At 39.7% G+C, this 19,457-nt stretch overlaps 2 protein-coding genes across 2 annotated transcripts; one reads left to right on the forward strand and one right to left on the reverse strand.

Moving 5' to 3' along the window:
* The first annotated feature begins 1,830 nt into the window (after positions 1-1,830).
* On the forward strand, positions 1,831-11,933 carry LOC116258628 (enhancer of mRNA-decapping protein 4-like). The gene is made up of 12 exons (XM_031635885.2): positions 1,831-3,240; positions 3,858-3,907; positions 3,998-4,154; positions 4,357-4,575; positions 5,501-5,629; positions 6,559-8,154; positions 8,261-8,620; positions 8,698-8,817; positions 9,041-9,211; positions 9,848-9,994; positions 10,133-10,258; positions 11,366-11,933. Exons 1-12 carry the CDS (start codon positions 2,383-2,385, stop codon positions 11,669-11,671), a joined length of 4,239 nt encoding a protein of 1,412 aa, XP_031491745.1. The 5' UTR covers positions 1,831-2,382; the 3' UTR covers positions 11,672-11,933.
* A 2,365-nt stretch (positions 11,934-14,298) lies between these two features.
* Positions 14,299-15,024, reverse strand: LOC116259207 (chaperone protein dnaJ 11, chloroplastic). Its single transcript, XM_031636904.2, has one exon. It carries the CDS (start codon positions 14,939-14,941, stop codon positions 14,516-14,518), a length of 426 nt encoding a protein of 141 aa, XP_031492764.1. The 5' UTR covers positions 14,942-15,024; the 3' UTR covers positions 14,299-14,515.
* Between the last annotated feature and the right edge of the window lie 4,433 nt (positions 15,025-19,457).

Raw genomic sequence — 19,457 nt, forward strand, 5'->3', positions numbered from 1 at the left:
CCTATAAAGACAAATGGTAGCTGAACGAGAAATCAAGTTTAAAAAGAAAGTATAGGTGAAATTTAAAGTATCCAAGAAGCCATGAAAGGAACCATGAAGACAGACACATGAAATCGTGCTAAAAGGAGACTAAACAAACAACTTTGCTAACTCCCAAGTGTATATTCACTTAAATGTATTTTGTCTTCGTACCAAAATCACACTGTAGTATAACAAAGACATGTCAAAAGAATGCATGGTGCAGGCGCACACACAGAGTCTACACATTATAGATTTATGGCACGTTAAATTTGAGGATAGCAAGAAACCACATTTTTCATTATATGATATTGAGAGTAGGGAAAAAATCACATGAAGAAAAAATTGTAGAAGATGAGAAAATTAAGAGAAGAAAGCACATGCAACTAAAATTTTCAAATAAGAGAAAAACACGATATGTGTTTTCTTTTGGCTCTTCAAAGACAAACCCAATTGCTGTTGAACTGCAGGTAAATGCCAAACATTTGACCTCTTTCTCTCTCTCTCTCTCTCTCTACACTCAGATGGAGAAACATTGACTTTGATCCACCATCTTTTTCAACTATACTTAAATGCTTTTAAATGCTTCCCCAGCCTCTTGCAGATCAGAGTTCAAATTGTTCACAGTCCAACAATGTTTATAAACATTCCACTCATCTTTGCCGGTTTGCCCTGCAGAGAACACTGCTATTTACTCATGCTTTTGAACCTTTTATACATAGGCGACCATCCTCACCAATTTACAATTTCGGCGAGTATATATGGGACCATGCGAATAACATTTGCTTGCTTTCTCTTGCTTCGTCCAAACCATTGCCCAACTACTCACACCTCATCCCTCATGTACTTTTGCACATATTGGAGTTTCTTGACAGTGAAAGATGCGAGACCTGAGACCCGGCACGTTGGCATCTAAAAAAAAAAAACTAGTACTTGGATTTTTTTTCTTTCTTCTTATACATTGGCCACCCTCATCCGTTTATGATCCTTGCCAGGGAAAGAAAAGTAATGAGGATCTAAAGATCTGGTTATCTAGGATATGAATTGATCCATGGTCTAAGCATTGCTAAGTTCAGCACAATCAAATTTTACATAATCGGATCAAGAGTTGGATCCCGTAACACCAAACTTGGACCTGACTAGCATGAGCAGATTTTCTCATTTTTTGTTATAACTGTGTAAACTCCAACCTGAAGACAAACTCACACTAATCCTATCACTTTTTTAATCTTCAAATCAACTCTTTGGAACTTATTGCCATAACAACGCACGAATTGGCACAAAAGAAGTTGACATCTCAGGTATATGCCCATTGTTTCTCGTACGTGAAGTTTCTTACTTCAACCACCTTAATCAAATAATGATTCTCGATGACTGTGTATAAGATAATCTTATATTGTTTGAAGGAATTATTAAAGTTTATTCAGTAAAGAAATGGTTACAGGTTGTTGACATTAAATTAATACTGCAAAGCTGTGGCATAGCCTTTTCTTTTTCTGTCTCGAGAGTGAAGAGACAGCTTTCCATGTGGGAGACCTAACCGCTATCATGCAGGAGGCCTAACAGGTAACTTGACGTACCATAATTACCATTGCCTCTTTCTTAGTGATAGATGTTTCTACACCCCGTAGAACTCTCTCATTTGCTGGTCCACATCAACTCTTACCGCCTAAAGAGAGCTGCTATGTCCGAAGCAGGAAAAATTGCTACTTGGGTTCACTTATGAACTTGTAGAACTCATCTTCTCACGGTGCAAGAATCATTACAATATCGCTGTGATAAGCTTAGGCGAGAAAAGAAAAATAGAAGCTTTGCCGCTGCTGCCAAGAAAGGAAATCTGATAATTTCTCTGGGAAATTTGACTGCCGACTACTGTGTAGAAAGTGACCATTTTATAACAGGAGTGTTATTCTAACAGTCGCATAATCATTAGCATATAGTACCACTGGAATCAGCTCAGGACTGGGGCCAGAACATTTCTGAAGGAAAGCTCCCCTCCATCTGTTCACAAGCCCCCAACTCCCTCTCCTTGACCTTCATCCCCTTTCTCGCGCCCCCTTCATCCTCTGTTCTACGACTATAGTTCTCACTGTAATTACTGTTGTTGCTGTTGTCGTCTCATTAGTCCTGTATTTTCGTTTGCCAAAAATAGTTTCGGAGGGGTGAAGGACCTCGCGTCTTAAAAATCTTCTTCTGCTTCGGACTAAGCTCTTCAACTCTGCTCAACACTTGATTCATCTGTCTACAGGATTCTAAGGATCCATCTTCCTTCGTTCTTTCTTCTCCACCTCGATTCTCCTTCTCGTGTTGTTCATCTAGGTCTTTGCGTGTCAGTGGTGCATGTGATTCTGTCTTAGGGCAACCATGGCCTCCTCCGAGAACCAAAACCAAGTTGGTGGTGGCTTTGACGTGCAGAGATTCTTCAAAACCAGTAATCTTTCAAACCCTAACCCTACCTCTAGTCCTCCACCTGGGTATGAGATAACACCCTCTGCCTCCCAGCCCTCACCTTCTTACACCTCTCCCCAACTTGCTAACACCTCAAACTTTCAGCCAGGACCCTTCTCTTATCCTCCCCACACTTCACCATACCACCCCTATATGCATTACTCGCCAGACACAGTTCAGAATGCTCACCCTCCGCTGAGACCACCCTTCAGCAATGCTCCCCTTCCCACTATCCCCCCTTCTTTCCCTCAGCAACAACCGCAGGCAAGCCCTCCCCAGCTCCCTTCTTCTGGTGTTCCTGCCCCTAATCCCGGCGCCCGCCTCATGGCTCTTCTCGGAACCCAATCGTCCGGAGGCGATCACGTGGTGCCGCCAATCAACCCGGATTTTTCTCCTCCGGGCGTTACTTCTTCACCTGAGTCTTACCCGCAATTGCGTGCGAATACCCCGGCGATTCCTCCTGTTCCACCTCTTAGTCTTACCAGTCCGCCTCCGTTGGCAACCCCTAGTCGAGTACCTAGCTGTAAGCTACCAAAGGGTCGCCATATCAGTTGCGACCATATGGTCTATGATATAGATGAGAGGCTTCCTGGTGAAGTGCAGCCCCAATTGGAAGTTAATCCAATTACCAAGTACGGTTCAGATCCCGGACTTGTTATTGGGAGGCAGATTGCTGTAAATGCAACATATATATGCTACGGGTTGAAGCTTGGTGCAGTTCGTGTGCTCAACATAAATACTGCATCTCGGCATTTGCTTCGTGGGTATTCGCAGGTTAGTTTGGATTCTTTCCGTGACGTGCTTGATTCACGTTGTGCGTTCAACTTGGGTTGATATGATGTTTTTTGCTTAGGATTATATATTGGTTCAGCTGATATATGCTTCTCCAACAAATTGACTGTCTTAAAGAGTGCTCACTTGAAATGAAAATCTACTGCTTGATTATTGTTTGCTCATCTTTAGTAGTTGCCTTTGTGAAGCAAATTTTGTTGGGTGCACGCCTTGTTGTCTTGAAAGCTGAATTTAACTGATTTGACTAAGCGATCCAAAGATTGTCAAATCCAGTATTGTTGGGGGATAACTTGACAAGAAAGAAAGCGTTTTTGCTCCGAAATTAGTTCAACTGCATATGTCTTACAATCTCATTTACCTTCTTTGATAAGCAAGTTAAGCTGGTAGTAGCTGCTGGCCTCTTCCTGATCATTGGGAAGTAGATGTCACATGGTGTTTTATGTTTGTAATTGTTACCTGATAAGCATCAGTTCTTAAATCTTATCTCCATATGCTAAGAAGCCCACTCTTTTGTTAATTAATATAAGAAAGTTAGTATTGATTTATTTTTCAGTTAATTTTGCATACTGACGCTGTAACATTGTCTTATTTTGTTTTAGAGGGTCACTGATATGGCCTTCTTTGCTGAGGACGTTCATCTTCTGGCCAGGTGTCTCATCCTTTGTGCTAATGTCTGTTATACTCAATTCACATTCAATATTAATTCCAATGTGATCTTTACAATTATTGGTTTGTGCAGTGCTAGTGGAGATGGTAGGGTTTTCATTTGGAAGATTACTGAAGATCTTAATGAGGAGGATAAGTCGCAGATAACTGGTAAACTGATTTTAGCCATACAAATGGTTGGAGACAGGGAATTGTTTCATCCACGTGTATGCTGGCACACTCATAAACAAGTACGTATCAGAGATCTGCCTTTAGTGGAAATTATCTTATATGTATCGTTGGCAGATGACTTATTTTATTTTCTCAGCAGCTGAAATTCGAAGTCTTTATCTAGATAAAGTATGTTGACTCTGATGAATAATAACAATGATGGTTTGTATGTTTATTCTTGTTAATGCCACTGACCATTTCCTAGATGCTGTTACTTAACAGGAAATATTGATGGTTGGTATTGGAAACTCTGTCTTTGGAATTGACACAATGAAAGTAACAAAGGGAAAGTTCTTCTCAGAGGAGGAACTAATCCGGTGCCCACTTGACAAGCCCATTGATGGAATCTACTGCATTGGCAAACATGATGGTGATGTTACAGACTTGTCAATATGCCAATGGATGTCATCTCGTTTGGCATCAGCATCAAAAGATGGCACGGTTGGTACATACTTCACCATGTGGAACAAAAATGTGATACTGACTAATTGAACACCTCCTATTACTGTTAAAGATGTATTAATGTTAGTATCTTTGGTCATGTTTTGTTTTACATAGGTCAACTTATTTTTTCATTTGATAGGAGTAGTCACAGCGAATATAATCTCTTTATTCATTTCTTTGTGGAGTATTAATTTATTGTTTTTAGTAGCCATAAAAGAGAATGTATAGCATGCCGGTGGTTCTGGATCCATAAAAAAATCTTGAATATATGAAAAGGAGTTTTCTACCAGAGAGTCCAGTATGTTCGAGCCTCAAGGATGGCCTAATGTGTGCATATAGAGGGTATCCTGAATACTTAGAGTGCTTGGAAGGGACCAAAGAATTTCTTGCAATAATAACGTTTTAGATTTTTGTCTGGAAAAATGGAAAATGATATAAAACAACAGAGGTTTAGGATCAATTGTTTACCATTTTATTTCTGAGTTTATGGTTGGTTGGTAGTTGTTTAATTTCTCTTAATATTAATAGTTTTTTCAAAAGATAAACTTCTAAAACTTTATATGTTTCTGGATTATGTTTTTTTCTAATTTTGAAGAAAAAAAATGATTCTTAAAATATGTCAGTTAAGTTGCAATACCTATCTTGATTTGGTCCAACAAATGCGGCTTATAATAAACATTTTAGTACTTCACCACCTTGTCTTTCTTCACATATTCGTTATGTTATACCTAGAAGGCCTCACATTTTTATGGTCTTCATGTTGATGTATTCATTGCTATAGTTGTGGATACACATTCCAAGTTTCCAATTCTTACCTTGTGTCGTTTATTGCTAGGTACTACAATTATCTGATACTATGAATCTAGTAGGCAGTTTTCTTCTTCTTCTTCTTATTCTTTCTTCTCTTTTGAAAATGGCACAGGTGAAGATTTGGGGAGAAAGGAAATCAGGACCTATTGCAGTGCTGAAACCTCATGATGGTCAACCAGTAAACTCAGTAACATTTTCAGTCGCACCTGAACGCCCTGATCACATTGTTCTTTGCACATCGGTAATGAGTTCTGTTATTTCAACACTTTATGGCTTATGCATATCCAAGCTATCTATTATTGAAGCCATTGCAACATTTAGCTGGTGGCAACTATCTTTATGTTATCAAAGAGCATGTTTTGTTTCAAGTAAATTTTATGTTCTTTATGATTATAGTTAAATTCCATCTCATTCTCTTTGGCTGCGAAGGTTGCCTGGCCACGAGCATCAAAGTTGATACTGGTCACTAGTTAAGTGGAGCTAAGTAGTAAATTTCTTCAGAAATTGGAGGATGGTTTCTGTCTTAACCATGTATCTTGCAATGTCTTTATCTATAACAATTGATATATCTCTCCCTTAACATTTAGATTGTTTTTTTTTTTTATGTTTGTGAATTTTTCAGATATCCTTGTACAGTTTTTTGCCTGTTTTTAGAGAATATGATCTCCATCCCTGTTTTATATGCAATGGACTTGGATTAAAATGTTTTATTAGTTTAACCTGCAATGGACTTGGATTAAAATGTTCTATTAATTTGTCCCTTCTATTTTCAATGGGAGCTATGCTGACTTGGCTAAGGGGTTGGTTTAAGACTTTCAAAAGATCAATAGTTTAATACCAGGGAGTGTACCTTGGGACAAATTGTTAGCTTTCTGACGGATCCAACGTGCTTTTCCAAAAGAAACCTTTTACTTCTGTCTACTCGGAGCCATCATAGCAATCTTGTTGTTTTTGGGTGGTGAGCATTATAAATATAAGCCGTTAAACAAATTCAAAAAGCTATATGGTGGTATGAGTGAAACAATGACCACAGCTGCACTTATGATTCCATATATGTGCTGGTAGCTCGAGCTATCTTAAAAGCCCGATCGGAATATCAGTTTCTCTTTAATCTTGATCTGCAGTTCATCTTTTGGTTCTGGCTTTTACACTTTCAGTTTTCCCTTTTAGGGTCCTCTCAGTCGTGAGTTGAAAATCTGGGCATCAGCAAGTGAAGAGGGCTGGCTTTTGCATAGCGAGGCGGAACATTGGAAGTGCGTGCAAACACTTGAGCTGAAGAGTTCTGCTGAATCCCATGCTGACAATGCCTTTTTCAATCAAGTTGTAGTGCTATCTCATGCTGGTCTTATTTTGCTGGCAAATGCTAAAAAAAATGCTATATATGCTATCCATGTAGAGTATGGACCAAATCCAGCTGCTACACGCATGGATTACATAACAGAGTTTACTGTTACAATGCCGATTCTTAGTCTTACTGGTACTAGTGTAGCTCTGTCAGAGAGGGAGTGCATTATTCAGATTTACTGCGTTCAAACACAGGCCATTCAGCAGTATGCTCTGGACTTAGCCCTGTGTTTGCCACCACCTTTGGAGCGTGTGGTCTCAGATGTGGTTCCAACCTGTCCTCGGGTTTCAAGTTCTGATGGCTTTCCTGTTACTGGTTCTATGCAAGGAGATCCAGTTAATGTAGGAACTAAATCTCCAATTCATGAGAGCAGTCCTGACTATGCATCTGCTGGTTCACAATGTGGATCATCAGAGGTGCCTGATTCAGTTGTCACTAAGGAAGAACCAAAACAAAATATCCTGTTACCTGCAAGCTCTGGTGGTGATAATGTTCATAGGCAGTCCCTAACTCAGCCTCCAAATTCAGGTATATCAGAAGGGTTAGCTGGTTATAGAAGCGCGCCAGAAAGCTTTGAACAGGGAGCTTCACCTACTGAAAATCACTTGGATAATGGGAAGTTAGAGAGTACTCTTGTCAGTTTGTCTGATGGTCCGTCCAAAGATGATATTGGTGGAAGTGCACCATTAGAGTCAGCAGAAGATAATAAGCCTGTGATGGCAGGTACATCTGTTACTTTTGATCTAAAAAATATCCCCACATACTTGATTACGCCATCAGATATATTAGCTATGGGTACGTCAAATGAGAATACTCCGGCTTCACAAGATTTTAAAACAGAGGGGCCAATGATTCAGGATGATAGAACCCAAGAAAGAGATACCCATAGTAAGGAGGTTAAGAAGATAGATGTGGAGTTGAAGGTTGTTGGTAGAGGTGAAAAAGTGAGTCAAGAGGTGGAAGCCGAACCTGAAAAAGAGACACCCATTCTTATGGTGGATAAAAGAGAGAGAGTTTTTTATTCCCAAGCTGGAATTGCCTGTACTATGGCCACTGAGTGTCGTCCCCTACTTAGTGAAGTAATTGAACTGAATGTTGCTCCCCAAGTGGAAGATTCTGGTCTAGTGGATAAGAAAGAGCATTCACGTGATAGTTGTGTTGAAAGCCAGGGTCCCGCAAAGGATGTTGTTGGAAAATCCACTGAAACATCTGTACAGGGCTTAGTTCCACCATCACCTCCCACAGGTACAAAGATAAAGAAGCATAAATTGAAGGCTTCTCAACCATCAATGTCATGTTCGACTAATCTTAGCCCATTCAACTCTACGGACTCCTCAGTTGGTGAGCCCAGTAGCAGCTCGGGCTCTTCTGCAGAGGCTGCTTGTGCACAGATTCTCGCAATGCAGGATCCGCTTAACCAGGTAAATTTAGAATCTTATATTTGTCTCTCCAATTTGTGCTGTATATTCCTTATTTCATTTAATTAATATCTATATGCTGATTTATGAACTTTTTACATACTTGCAGCTTATAACAATGCAAAGGGAAATGCAGAAACAAATGGCTGCAATGATCACAATCCCTATCTCTAAAGAAGGAAAACGTATTGAAGCAGCCCTAGGCCGTCAAATAGATAAAATGATAAAAGCAAATTTTGATGCTATGTGGGCTCGAATTTTAGAGGAGAACACAAAACATGAGAAGATTGAACGAGATCATCTTCAGCAGATGACAGCCTTGATATCAAATATTACCAATAAAGACTTACCTGCCATGATGGATAAAACATTGAAAAAAGAAATTGCTGCTATTAGTCCAAATATAACCAAAGCTATTATATCTGTTCTTGAGAAAACCATTCCTTCTGCAGTTGCAGATTCTTTTCAGGTTTGGATTTGATGCATTTGCAGTTGCTTGTTAATGGTGACTATTATTTCCAGATATTAATGATGCTTGTGATGCAGAAAGGGGTTGGTGATAAGGCAGCGAGCCAGCTAGAAAAGTCTCTCTATTTGAAACTCGAAACCACATTATTGAAACTGATCCAGGCACAGTTTCAAACCTCCGTCAAGCAAGCTCTCCAAGTAATGCCCGAATTTCCATACTTAAGCAGCACAAAAGCGCATACAGATTTTTCTTACTCAATATTCCTGTAACATTTATTATGCTAATGATATTGATGTTCTCTTCTCCTGATCCCTACTGAAAGTATTGTTTTTCTCTATCTAATTGTTTAGAAAAGAACCTTCTTCTGTTCTTTAATGCAATATGGTTTCTGTCCCTAATAAATGATTAATAAATATGCAGGATGCCTTAAGGTCAACTTTGGAGAATTCATTGATTCCGGCATTTGAGGTTTCCTGCAAAAAAATGTTTGAGCAGGTTGATGCCACTTGCCGCAAGGAGATGGGAGAATATATTGCTAACATCCAGCAGCAGTTTGAATCAACACATGCTACTCTTGCACTTGGCTTGAGGGTACATGATTTTATCATTCTATTGAGTCTCTAACATTTACCTTCTTGGTTTCACAGTTCTCTTATGGAACTTTGATGTTTTACTCCTGAATTAGTAACCACTAACCACAAACTGATTTTTTAATTTCTCTAAATGATCATACTTTCATTTAATAATATGCTTGAACCATTATGCTGAGTTTAGTTTCTTCTGCATCTGGTGTACATTAAGTAACTATGAATTTTATAACTTTTATGCCAATTTGTCTACTTCGACTGTTGGTATGTGTTTCTCTTTTCCCGATTTTATTGTTTTCATTGGAGTTTTCTTGAGCTTGATTAAAGTACCATCTTCTCTTTTTCTTCTTGAATGTTGTTCTTGCTATTCTCTGATTACCATAGTTCTTATTCACTGTTGCTGGTTTATCATGTTCTATTCATAAGTTAAAGCACATTTGTTTCATTTCTATTTGCTCTTTCTGTAACTTTTGACTATCTCTTTTGATACATTTATCCCTTCAAATCTTTTCCCTGAATACTTACATTTTCTGTCAAATGGCGATGTAATATTGGTGTGAATTTCTGAATAATGATCACTTAGTTAGGTTCCCATAGTTCACCTTCCATGTTAATGCTTATACGCTATTTCCTTGTCCAGGATGGAATTAGCAAACTTTCTTCTGCTGTTCAAACTTTAAATAATGAAGTGGCTGATGGTCAGCAGAAGATTCTGGCTTTTGCAGTTGCAAGTACTAACCCTGTAATGGATCTGATTGGTAGTGCACAAGTCAGCAATGGCCCCAAGGTTTATGGTGTCCATTTTAACTTTCTATTGTTTGTACTCTTGCCTTTGTTAAATTTTAGTAAAAAAAAATCCTCTGGCATTATCTTTTTGTAGTATTCAGCTACTTGCTGATACATACTGACAACTGCCATTGAACAGGTGGAGGCACGTCTTGATCCCACCAAGGAAGTAGGCAGGCTAGTCTCCGAGCACAAATTTGAGGAAGCATTTGTTGCAGCTCTCCAGAGGACAGATCTCTCCCTTGTTTCTTGGTTATGCTCTCAGGTATGATTTTTTCTATTATGACATCTTCCAGTCAGTCTATACCATTTACTTTCTGATAATGAAGAGGACATGTTTAGTCCGTAATTTTTTTGTGATTATATGTAAATTATAGAACAAACAAAGTTTAGATGCTGAGAAACATTTGTTTGTACAAGTACTGATAAACAAGATTCAAAGCTTCAAGGATTATGGCAGGTTTAATTCAGCAAAACTGCGACCAAATTTTGTTCAGATCAGAGTTTGTCAAATGAAACAAAAGTATATATAGATATTTACATGAAATAGAATGACGTATATGATTCGTGAATAACATTACCTTTTTGCTCCCTCTAAGCTTAGGTGTTTTAAGTTTTTAACTATATTGTTTGAATTGAATGCTCATAAGCTCCACTGAGGGATCTTAAAAATTTTAACCAAGTTCGTTGAACTCTCTGATGCTGAAATACCAGGAGTGTCCACTGTATTAATGGAGATAGAATCAGCCTTTTTGAAATGTTTGGCATTCGACAGTATTGTGTCCTTGTTTATGCAACAGTGCAGTTCAATTCTAATTCACCTTGCTGCAATCTGGGCACTATTACTTGCTCAAGACTTGGTTGGTTAGGCTGAAAAAATAAACAAAAAGAAGGTAAATAATCTTGAGATATGTACACTGGTCTGATCGTTGAGAGAAATATTGATCTGATAATAGCATGTCCAAATTGGCTATGCCATGTTTATGTTTTGTCCCGGTTACTTGTCATGGAGGGCAGCCGGGTGGATCATATTGCCTTCCTAAAAGATGTCAATAGCTGTTGGCTGTGGTCTTCCTTTCTTGTATCCTTTCTTTCTTTCCTTTTTTTCCTCCAGGAATTTTTTTGGGAGTGCATGCTTGCATTTTGCTAGGGCATTTGTATGTTGGCAGAAAAGGCATGGATTTGAATAACTCGTTGTGCATGATTGTTAGTCACAGTTTGCTTACATTTTATCTATAAGATGCTTAGCATCAGTGTGTTCTTTTTCACATGATTTGGCTTCTATTTCCAAAATGTCATCTTTGAAGAAGTACAATTGCCCTTACGTTTGCATACTTGCTAGTTGATCCGTTTTGCTTGGTTACTTTTACAGGTTGATCTGCCAGGGATTTTGTCCACTGTACCGTTGCCTCTGAGTCAAGGAGTCTTGTTATCTCTTGTGCAGCAACTTGCTTGCGATCTTGGTAATGATACCTCTCAAAAATTGTCATGGGTGGCGGAAGCTGCAATGGCACTCAATCCATCTGACGCTTTGATCATGATGCATGCTCGGCCAATTCTTGAACAAGTATACCAAATGTTGGTCAGGCAAAAGGCAACGTTGACATCTCCTAATGAAGTCAACAACGTTCGCATGGTCATGCACGTGATGTCCTCTATGTTGAAAACCTGTAGATGATTCAGATGATTATCTTGTTGGCGTTGAAAAATCTTATACACCTGTCACCAATAAAATAGGAGGTTGCATATTGTATAGAAGATTAGAAGTTTCTGGAATATGTGAATAGTTTGGTCTGTACATTTTTGAGAGATGGGTCATGTAATTGTTTCTTTTATTTTGTCTCCATTTTTTTGCTTTTGCTTTTGCTTTTGCCAGCATGAAACTAAAACAAATTATGTTTCTTATCCTCATCAATTTTGACATTTACCAGTTAAAATCAGGGTCTTGTATCGATATGAGTTACTTTAGTAGTTTTTTCTGTTCGTTTATTCGCATCTGCATTTTGGTTGATCAACCTGATGCAGTATTTGCATTATGAATCATATGACAAATTGGATGCTTTTTCAGACCGAACATATGGGCCTATATTTGTGTTGGTGTTCTTATATTGGATTGGAATAAAGCCATCCTGTATGGGCTTTTGATGTGGAACAGGACGTCTCGGCCTATTTTACTCCATTAGCATCTACTTGAGCTTTCAGGTTTGGTCTCAATATTTGCTAGCAGAGTTTCAATATCCATATGGACTTGTCTCCGACTTGCGTTGGATTTCAGCATACTGCTTTGGAATTCAGATTTCAGATTCCAATCAACCTTGATGGTGCCAGATGACATTTCGGCATTTGATGCATTTCTTGAATGAAATTGTCCATTATACGGAATTATTGTTGGTTCCTACTATACCTTCCAAGAAGGTATAAAAGAAAAATGATGTGCCTCTGCGATGTCCGTAGAGTGCTAGCCAATAAGGTGAATGATATTACAAAGAAATCTTCTGCACGTTAAAACTAAATTTAGGGATGTCAATATATTACAACCAATATGATGTAGCATCATATCCCGCTGTTTGGCTACTGTTTGACAGAGAAGGCTATTTATTGCGGTATTCCTCCTGTGACAATGGAATATCATAACGTGAAGTTGCCTAACCCAAGTCAAATATACAAAATACAAGAGCATATCTGAATTTTCCAAGATCGAATATTTATCAAATTTGGTAAGGAAAGTCCTATATTAGATCAACATCTGATTAGTATGCGAGTATTTTTATTAGATCCAACTACTTGAATTGGGGATTCAAATTAACATCTACTACTTGAATCGGGATTCACATTGAACGTTGGATTTTATTCGAACCAACGAAGTTCCTCCTTTCCTGCTATATTAAAAAAATATTACAAAATCATATCCGACAATTAAGCAAACTATAAAAATGGCTCTTAAACGTTTTACTTGAACCACTCGCGCGGCTTCGCCGAAGGGACCGGCTTGTTGATATGCTTGTCGATAAACACATTATGTTTAAAGAAACTTGCGGAAACCATTAAATCTTCATATCTGGTTTTGGGGCTTCGGTGTTACGTTTTAGGTGGCTTTGAAATTGAGGTCTCTTTGTCTTCATCTCTATCAGACCTGTTATTACACTTTTGGTGACATCACGTCACTTACTTTTTATCTTCTTCCCTTCTGCGGGCACAGTGGTCGTTAGCCATTAGAACAGAGATATTGTCCGGCTTGAGAGTGAAAACTACTACAAGTCCATTGACTGCCTCGTTATTATCTTTAAGCTAATAAACGTCCGTGGTAGCGGGGCAGGTTTTTTAAATTATGGCTACAGAGGGCATATCTGACATTTTCTTTGTTAAGTCATGTTTAACCATAGTTACTTTGACGGTGGTAAGGAAAAGCGCATCTTCAATAGATCAGCATGTTATCCCGTACATTCTGCGTGTTTATATTTGCACAGAATTCAAAGAAGCGTCGGTACTTTGTACAGAGTTCTGGGAAAGAGTTCTGTTCATCATATGTAGATTGTAGTCAAGTGGGTTGGGTCTAGGCTAGGGGCCTAACCACATATTATTTTTCTATAAAAATATGGCAAATCCATGGTCATGAACACAGTTTCAGATAAGTTTGTCGTTCAGAAAAAAGAAAAAGAAAAAGGCAGATTCAAGCAAGAAATTCAGTGACTACAAATTACCTTTTTCTGAAACAAGTTGCTAAATCCTACAAAAAGAAGAGCGGTTCATTTTACCTTGTGATCAGAGAAATGAATGCGTGTAGCCATCACTGGAAAATAGAAAAAAAAAATGACCTGTATTTTATGATCTCCCCTAGAACAAGGAAATCCGGTCAGCTGGATTGTAAGGTCGATCACCGGACCAACGGCCGAGAAGCATCCAGCCACTCTACACAGAGCTCTCTTTTCCATGGAGTTAGCTTCTGATCCACCAACTATAGACGCTCCTAACAAACAAGCGGGATATTCACCCCAAGAGTTCAGTCATTTTTAAGTTTCACCAATCACCAACAACGCGTACAGGTGTAAGATGGAAGCAATTCATTCTTTGTCTATTACTTGGAAATGCATGCACTAAAGAATCAAGTTAATTCGGATACAGACAAATCGTGATGAAAGTCAATGTTAGGTGAGCAACCTCTAAAGTCACACCAAGAAGTTGTGCTGAACACGGATGGCCACCGTCCACCAATTCGCCCCCAAATTCCACGTAGCCAAGGCGAGAAAGAGAGAGAGAGAGAGAGGGAGGGAGGGAAAAGAAAGAACCGCACGGCGCAGAGAAACATAAAGGAAGAAGAACAAGAACTGATTTCTGTGAATCGTCAAATCATATAAAAGATTTACAATAGAGAGAAGGAATCGCCTTTTCCCATAGGGTATCAATTAAAAACAAGAACCCTAAATTTTAACCTAATTTGTGATTTTTTTTTTTTGTTTTCTCTATTGTACACGAGGAGATCTCTCGCGTATACGCAGCTGCAACCTGGCGCCGGGGAATCGCGTCACCAGCACTGATCGGTCTCCCACCGGCGGGTCTGGAACCGCCCGCCGAAACCGCCGCCGTTGTGCGGCGAAGCGGCGGAAGGCCAACCCCCAACTCCAATGGAAAGGTCGTAGCGAGCGCGCTCGGCCGGATCAGAGAGCGTGGCGTAGGCGCGGTGGATCTCGATGAAGCCGCTGACGGAGTCGTCGGAACCCCCGCCGGAAGCGTCCGGGTGGAGCCGCTTGGCGAGGGAGCGGTAGGCCGCCTTGATCTCCACTACTGAGGCCGTCTCCTTGACGCGAAGCACCTCGTAGAGTGTCGGCGGCTTGCTGGCGACCGGCGCGACCTGCGCGTAGGCCGCGACCGGGCGGAAACGGGCGGTTCCGGTGGCCATGGCCACCGGGAAACCGGATGTTAGGGGGGAAAAGGTGCGGGATGCATACATCGAGGGAAGGGGAGAGAGGAGGAACTGATGGAAAGCGGTTTCTGGTTTTGGAGTGCTCCGAGCAGATAGCGGTTCGCGGTGAGGGGCGACGAATCCTTATAAAGAGGTCGAGCTGGGTCCCCGACGCGTTCGGAAATGCGGGCGCCCCCGGAGCCAACCGAAAACGGGTCAGTAGACCGCGGTATTTGTGGGTCCGACCCATTAGTCCCTCTTTCATTCGGGTTTGGTCCTTTCACGACCCATAATCCTCCTCTTGAATAGCTTTTCGCGAAATTCAAGGTAAAACGATATTAATTAGGTAAAGTTCAAATCCTAGTTCTACAAACTCATAATATCAGATACACTAGAGTTCGGATCCACTTGTCTGTCGACCCGACCCGGAGAAGCGATCGGAGATGGTGGTAAGAGACCGGTGTTGTGGGAAAAGGGTGAGGGTACTTCGGGAAGACAGAAACTCTCCTGACGTGGCAGCGCGATCTTCGGAATGAACGTTCACGGAGTTGCTGCCTAAAAGCGGGAATCTGAGTTCCCGCGTGGCATGTGGCGGAGGTCTTCTAGAAGGCTTTGCCACGCCGACGCCACGGCTGGTGGTCTTCTAGAAGATCGGCGAATTTCCCGGCTACCCGCCGACGAGGCCGCCGTCCAGTTGAGTCGGTTGAGGTGCGGGTTAGGTTTGGCAAAATGGGGGAGGGGGAGTAACGTTGGCTCGAACCACGCCGCCCGTGTGAACCGGATGCGGGTCGACGGCGAGACGGCGCCCGCTTCATCAGCCCACTGACTCTCTTTTGTTTGACTTGACCGGCCGGACCCTGCCGGCAACGAGTTGAATGTTCAAACACCGGGCAATGCACGTCGGTGCTGAGTAGACGAGCGCAGCTTGCTTTGTGGGTTTGAGACAAGTTTCAATTGGAAAACGACTGATCTAGAAGGAAAAGCCGTCCCTTCTAAACTTGTGGGTTTGAAAAATGTTTCAGTTAGAGAACAACTGTTCTAGAAAAAAAGAAAAGAAAAAGATAGACGTATTAACGTATCCAAACTCAATTGACTTGTCTCAATGTAAGAAGCCAGCATCTCTTCCTTGGTATAACAAGTTAACATTTGTATAGTGTGACATGCCCTAAAAGATTAACAACTGAGATTCTGGCCTGCATTGACAATATAATCACCATTATATAATCATAAAAATACATTGACATTAAAATCTTGTAACAAGAGAACTCGTGTGAAACATAGAACCTCTAAAATGTACCGGCAGTTTTGCTAAAAGGGTTGGGATTGGCTGGATGGGTAGAACTGGCAGAAGGTTAGTTACCTTTAGAGTTTTACTCTGTCTCTCAATTTCTTGAAGACCCAAAAGTAAAAAAAAAAAAAAAAAAATACCAACAGTCCAGTCCACGTTTCACTTTTATATTAAAATTTAAGAGTATGCTCACACCTTCCAATCCAGCAACCTAAACAGGTGGTATTGTGTATAAACTATAAACAGGTGGGGCCAATATGTTTTCTTGTGTGCTTAGATGCTTAAGCAGTCTCAAATCTAACTTTTTTTTTTGTCCTGTCTGCTGCTAGTATATTACCTTTCTTCCTGCCTTGAGAGTGCATTCACAGTGAGCTGATGCACGCTTAAGAAGAATTCTTATCGGATGTTGCTTTGAGTTAAGAGTTTAAACATATTTATTTCTTTAAACCACAGTTATTATATATATACATATATATAAGAACTTGGCTCCTAAGTTCCGTGGTTGGCCCATAGTTTAGAGGCAGGCAGCACACCTGATTCCTTTAGTTTCCAGCATGACCTCCATGAATCAGCCCTCTTAAATGGAGGCCCTCTTCTATTCCTCAAACTGTGGGAAGATTAAATTGTCGGTTCCTACCGAAAAGCGTCCACAAAAAGTTTAAAGCAAAAAGTTCAGTTCTCCAAATAGTGTTCCATCTTTTTCTTTCTTTTCGCTTTTCTTTTCCTGTGGATTCGCTTTTCTTTTTCTGTGGATTCTTTAGACTTAGACATGCCAGAATCCAGACAGAAAGCATATGATCATTGTGATTATATAACCATTGTGCTCAAAACCGTGGGTATGGGCCGCATACGAAGCCTGGTATGGCCCCTTTCGTTTGTGAGCCAACGAGGGCCAGGATCCTGCGTTATAGTTTGCTTTTCTCAAATTTTTGTTACAAATTTATTTAAAAAGTAAATTTTATAACACAAAAAATTGAAAAAAAACATTGTAATGACGGCTGATAAACCATTTGTTTTGGCTTCTGATACACGATGGTCTCAATTTTTTGTAATTCTGAAGAGAACTTTTCAAGGATGAGCGTCACACTTTGCTGTTATTTTATGAACCAGCCTCAAAGATTTTTTTGATACATACATACAGAGATGAACATAGTTTCCTTTTGTGTATTTGAAGCTGATTTGTTATTGTTCTATGAACCTTCTCCATAGATTTGACAAATTCATGAAATATTATATTATAATGTTCCATGAATAGTAAAAGCATGTGATGCCCTTTTATTTCTTGGGGAGGCAAGAGGATCACGTAAGCTGACTTTCTTGCCCATTAGAAGAAAATGACTCTTTCCAACACTTGCACAAATATTATTCCGTTTTTTTTTTCTCGGGTACATCTGCGTTGTCCTTGGCACGAAAATTCTCACTCTTAATGCCCGACTGTGTGAAAGGGAGACCAGTTGTTGGTAAATATAAGCAATAGTTTGCACTAATATGATTGTGCGAATCAAATTATCTCAGTTATGATACTGCTAACCCAAAAAAGATTGATAAAGAATGATTCCTTAACTTTAAGAGAGTTATTTCATATGTGATTATTCATAAGTCAAGCTAATATTGATTGAATGACTGAAGTTAGTAAACCAAACACTTGGTGGTGGTGCTCACGTTCCACACTGACAGTCAAGCATAAGAAGAAGTTCCGTAACCAAACACGGTGGTGGCATGAAATGTATTTGACATTTGCGAAGTATAATGAACTTTGTTCCACTGTGCTAATGACTCCAAATATAGCAATTTCTTGACGAAATTTTTTACTCTGCTTTCATTGTCCCTCGTCCTAAAAAGATTTATTTTACATGGTAAAACCAATTTATATATGTCCCAAAGTTGAAGGGACATGAAAAAAAAAAAAAAAAAAATCATTGCTGCAATATTGAAATCCTGGATGCAAAAAGAATGGAGATTATATGCAATAAGAATAAATCAATTTTGACATCTCTTATTGTCATTAAATTTTTTTATTAATGTTTCTAGGCGATAAGTAGTCAAATCAATGAGTCATGTATGACATGCTCTAAGATAAGGAAAAAAAAATCAGCAGTTTGTGAATGAATACTTGAGAAGAAAGCAAATGGTTAAGGACCATTCCTTTGGTATGCGAAGCGCCACCAAGCCGCAATTGACAGGTCGAACGTTTTGCACTGGACCTCCTTCTTAAGAGGTCAAACGTTTTGAACCTCGATGTCCCTCATAGGAGCGGAGCCAAAATTTTTTTTACGAAGGGATCAATTAAAGTTTTTAAATTTTGATTAAGTTCAAAATATCATTTTTGAAATTTTTATATAGAACAAATGAAATTTTCTAAAATTTACATGTAATTTTTTTTTTTTTAAATTTGAGGTCGAGCCAGGGCCCATGAGGTGCTACCCTGGCTCCTCCCCTAGTCCCTCTCATAGCATCGTGTGGTGCAGGCCGTTGACAATCTATATTGCTAAAAGAGGGTTCCGCCATGGAAATCCACTCTCTCCTTTCTGGTGGACCATCTGAAAACCACATTTGTTGGCTGAAAGTCAAGTGAGAAACAAACGATGGGATGACCCCATTTTTAAATTGGACTCTTGCGGAAGAAGCAAACCCTTGGGTCCAATTTTTTCTTTTTTTCTCGCATACTTATAGTTGCTTTATACTTAGTCCAAAGGGTTTGGCATAGCTGGTTGAACTCGCAATTAGTAGATCCATCCCTGCACAAGCCACTGCAACCCTAGCCCCTATTAGGCAAAGGGAAAAGAGGGAAGCCTTGGCTTCTCCTTCTTTACCAGACTAGAAATCTGAGAGGACCCTCTACTAAAGAATATAAAACTGGATTTACTTTGGCCGTCCTAAACTCGGGAGAGACTGGTGAGAATCTATTATACTCCTTCAGAAACTTCCTAGTCCAACGAACGAGAGTTAAATCACCACCATCTAGTTCAGATGCAGCATGGAGTTCAAGTGATAGTACGAAACTTCTTCCATCAAGTTGTCAAAGAACCGGGTCAAAACTTGGTACCTCGGTCTAAGTCTGAATTCATGACACAAACATGGTTTATACATTTAAAGCAGCACTGATTTCAGAAAACAGAAAACAATCAAATGCAATATGAAATGTATGATCATGGTTAAATTTGTATAACTGGTTCTTGATTGTTGATATGCCGATACAGTGCTAATCTTTTCAAGCAATGTCAGAACGTTAATATACTAAAAGGTTTTCCCGGTCCATGTTTTCCTAAGAATAAG

Source organism: Nymphaea colorata, chromosome 8 (genome assembly GCF_008831285.2).
Source record: "Nymphaea colorata isolate Beijing-Zhang1983 chromosome 8, ASM883128v2, whole genome shotgun sequence".
Classification (NCBI taxonomy): domain Eukaryota; kingdom Viridiplantae; phylum Streptophyta; class Magnoliopsida; order Nymphaeales; family Nymphaeaceae; genus Nymphaea; species Nymphaea colorata.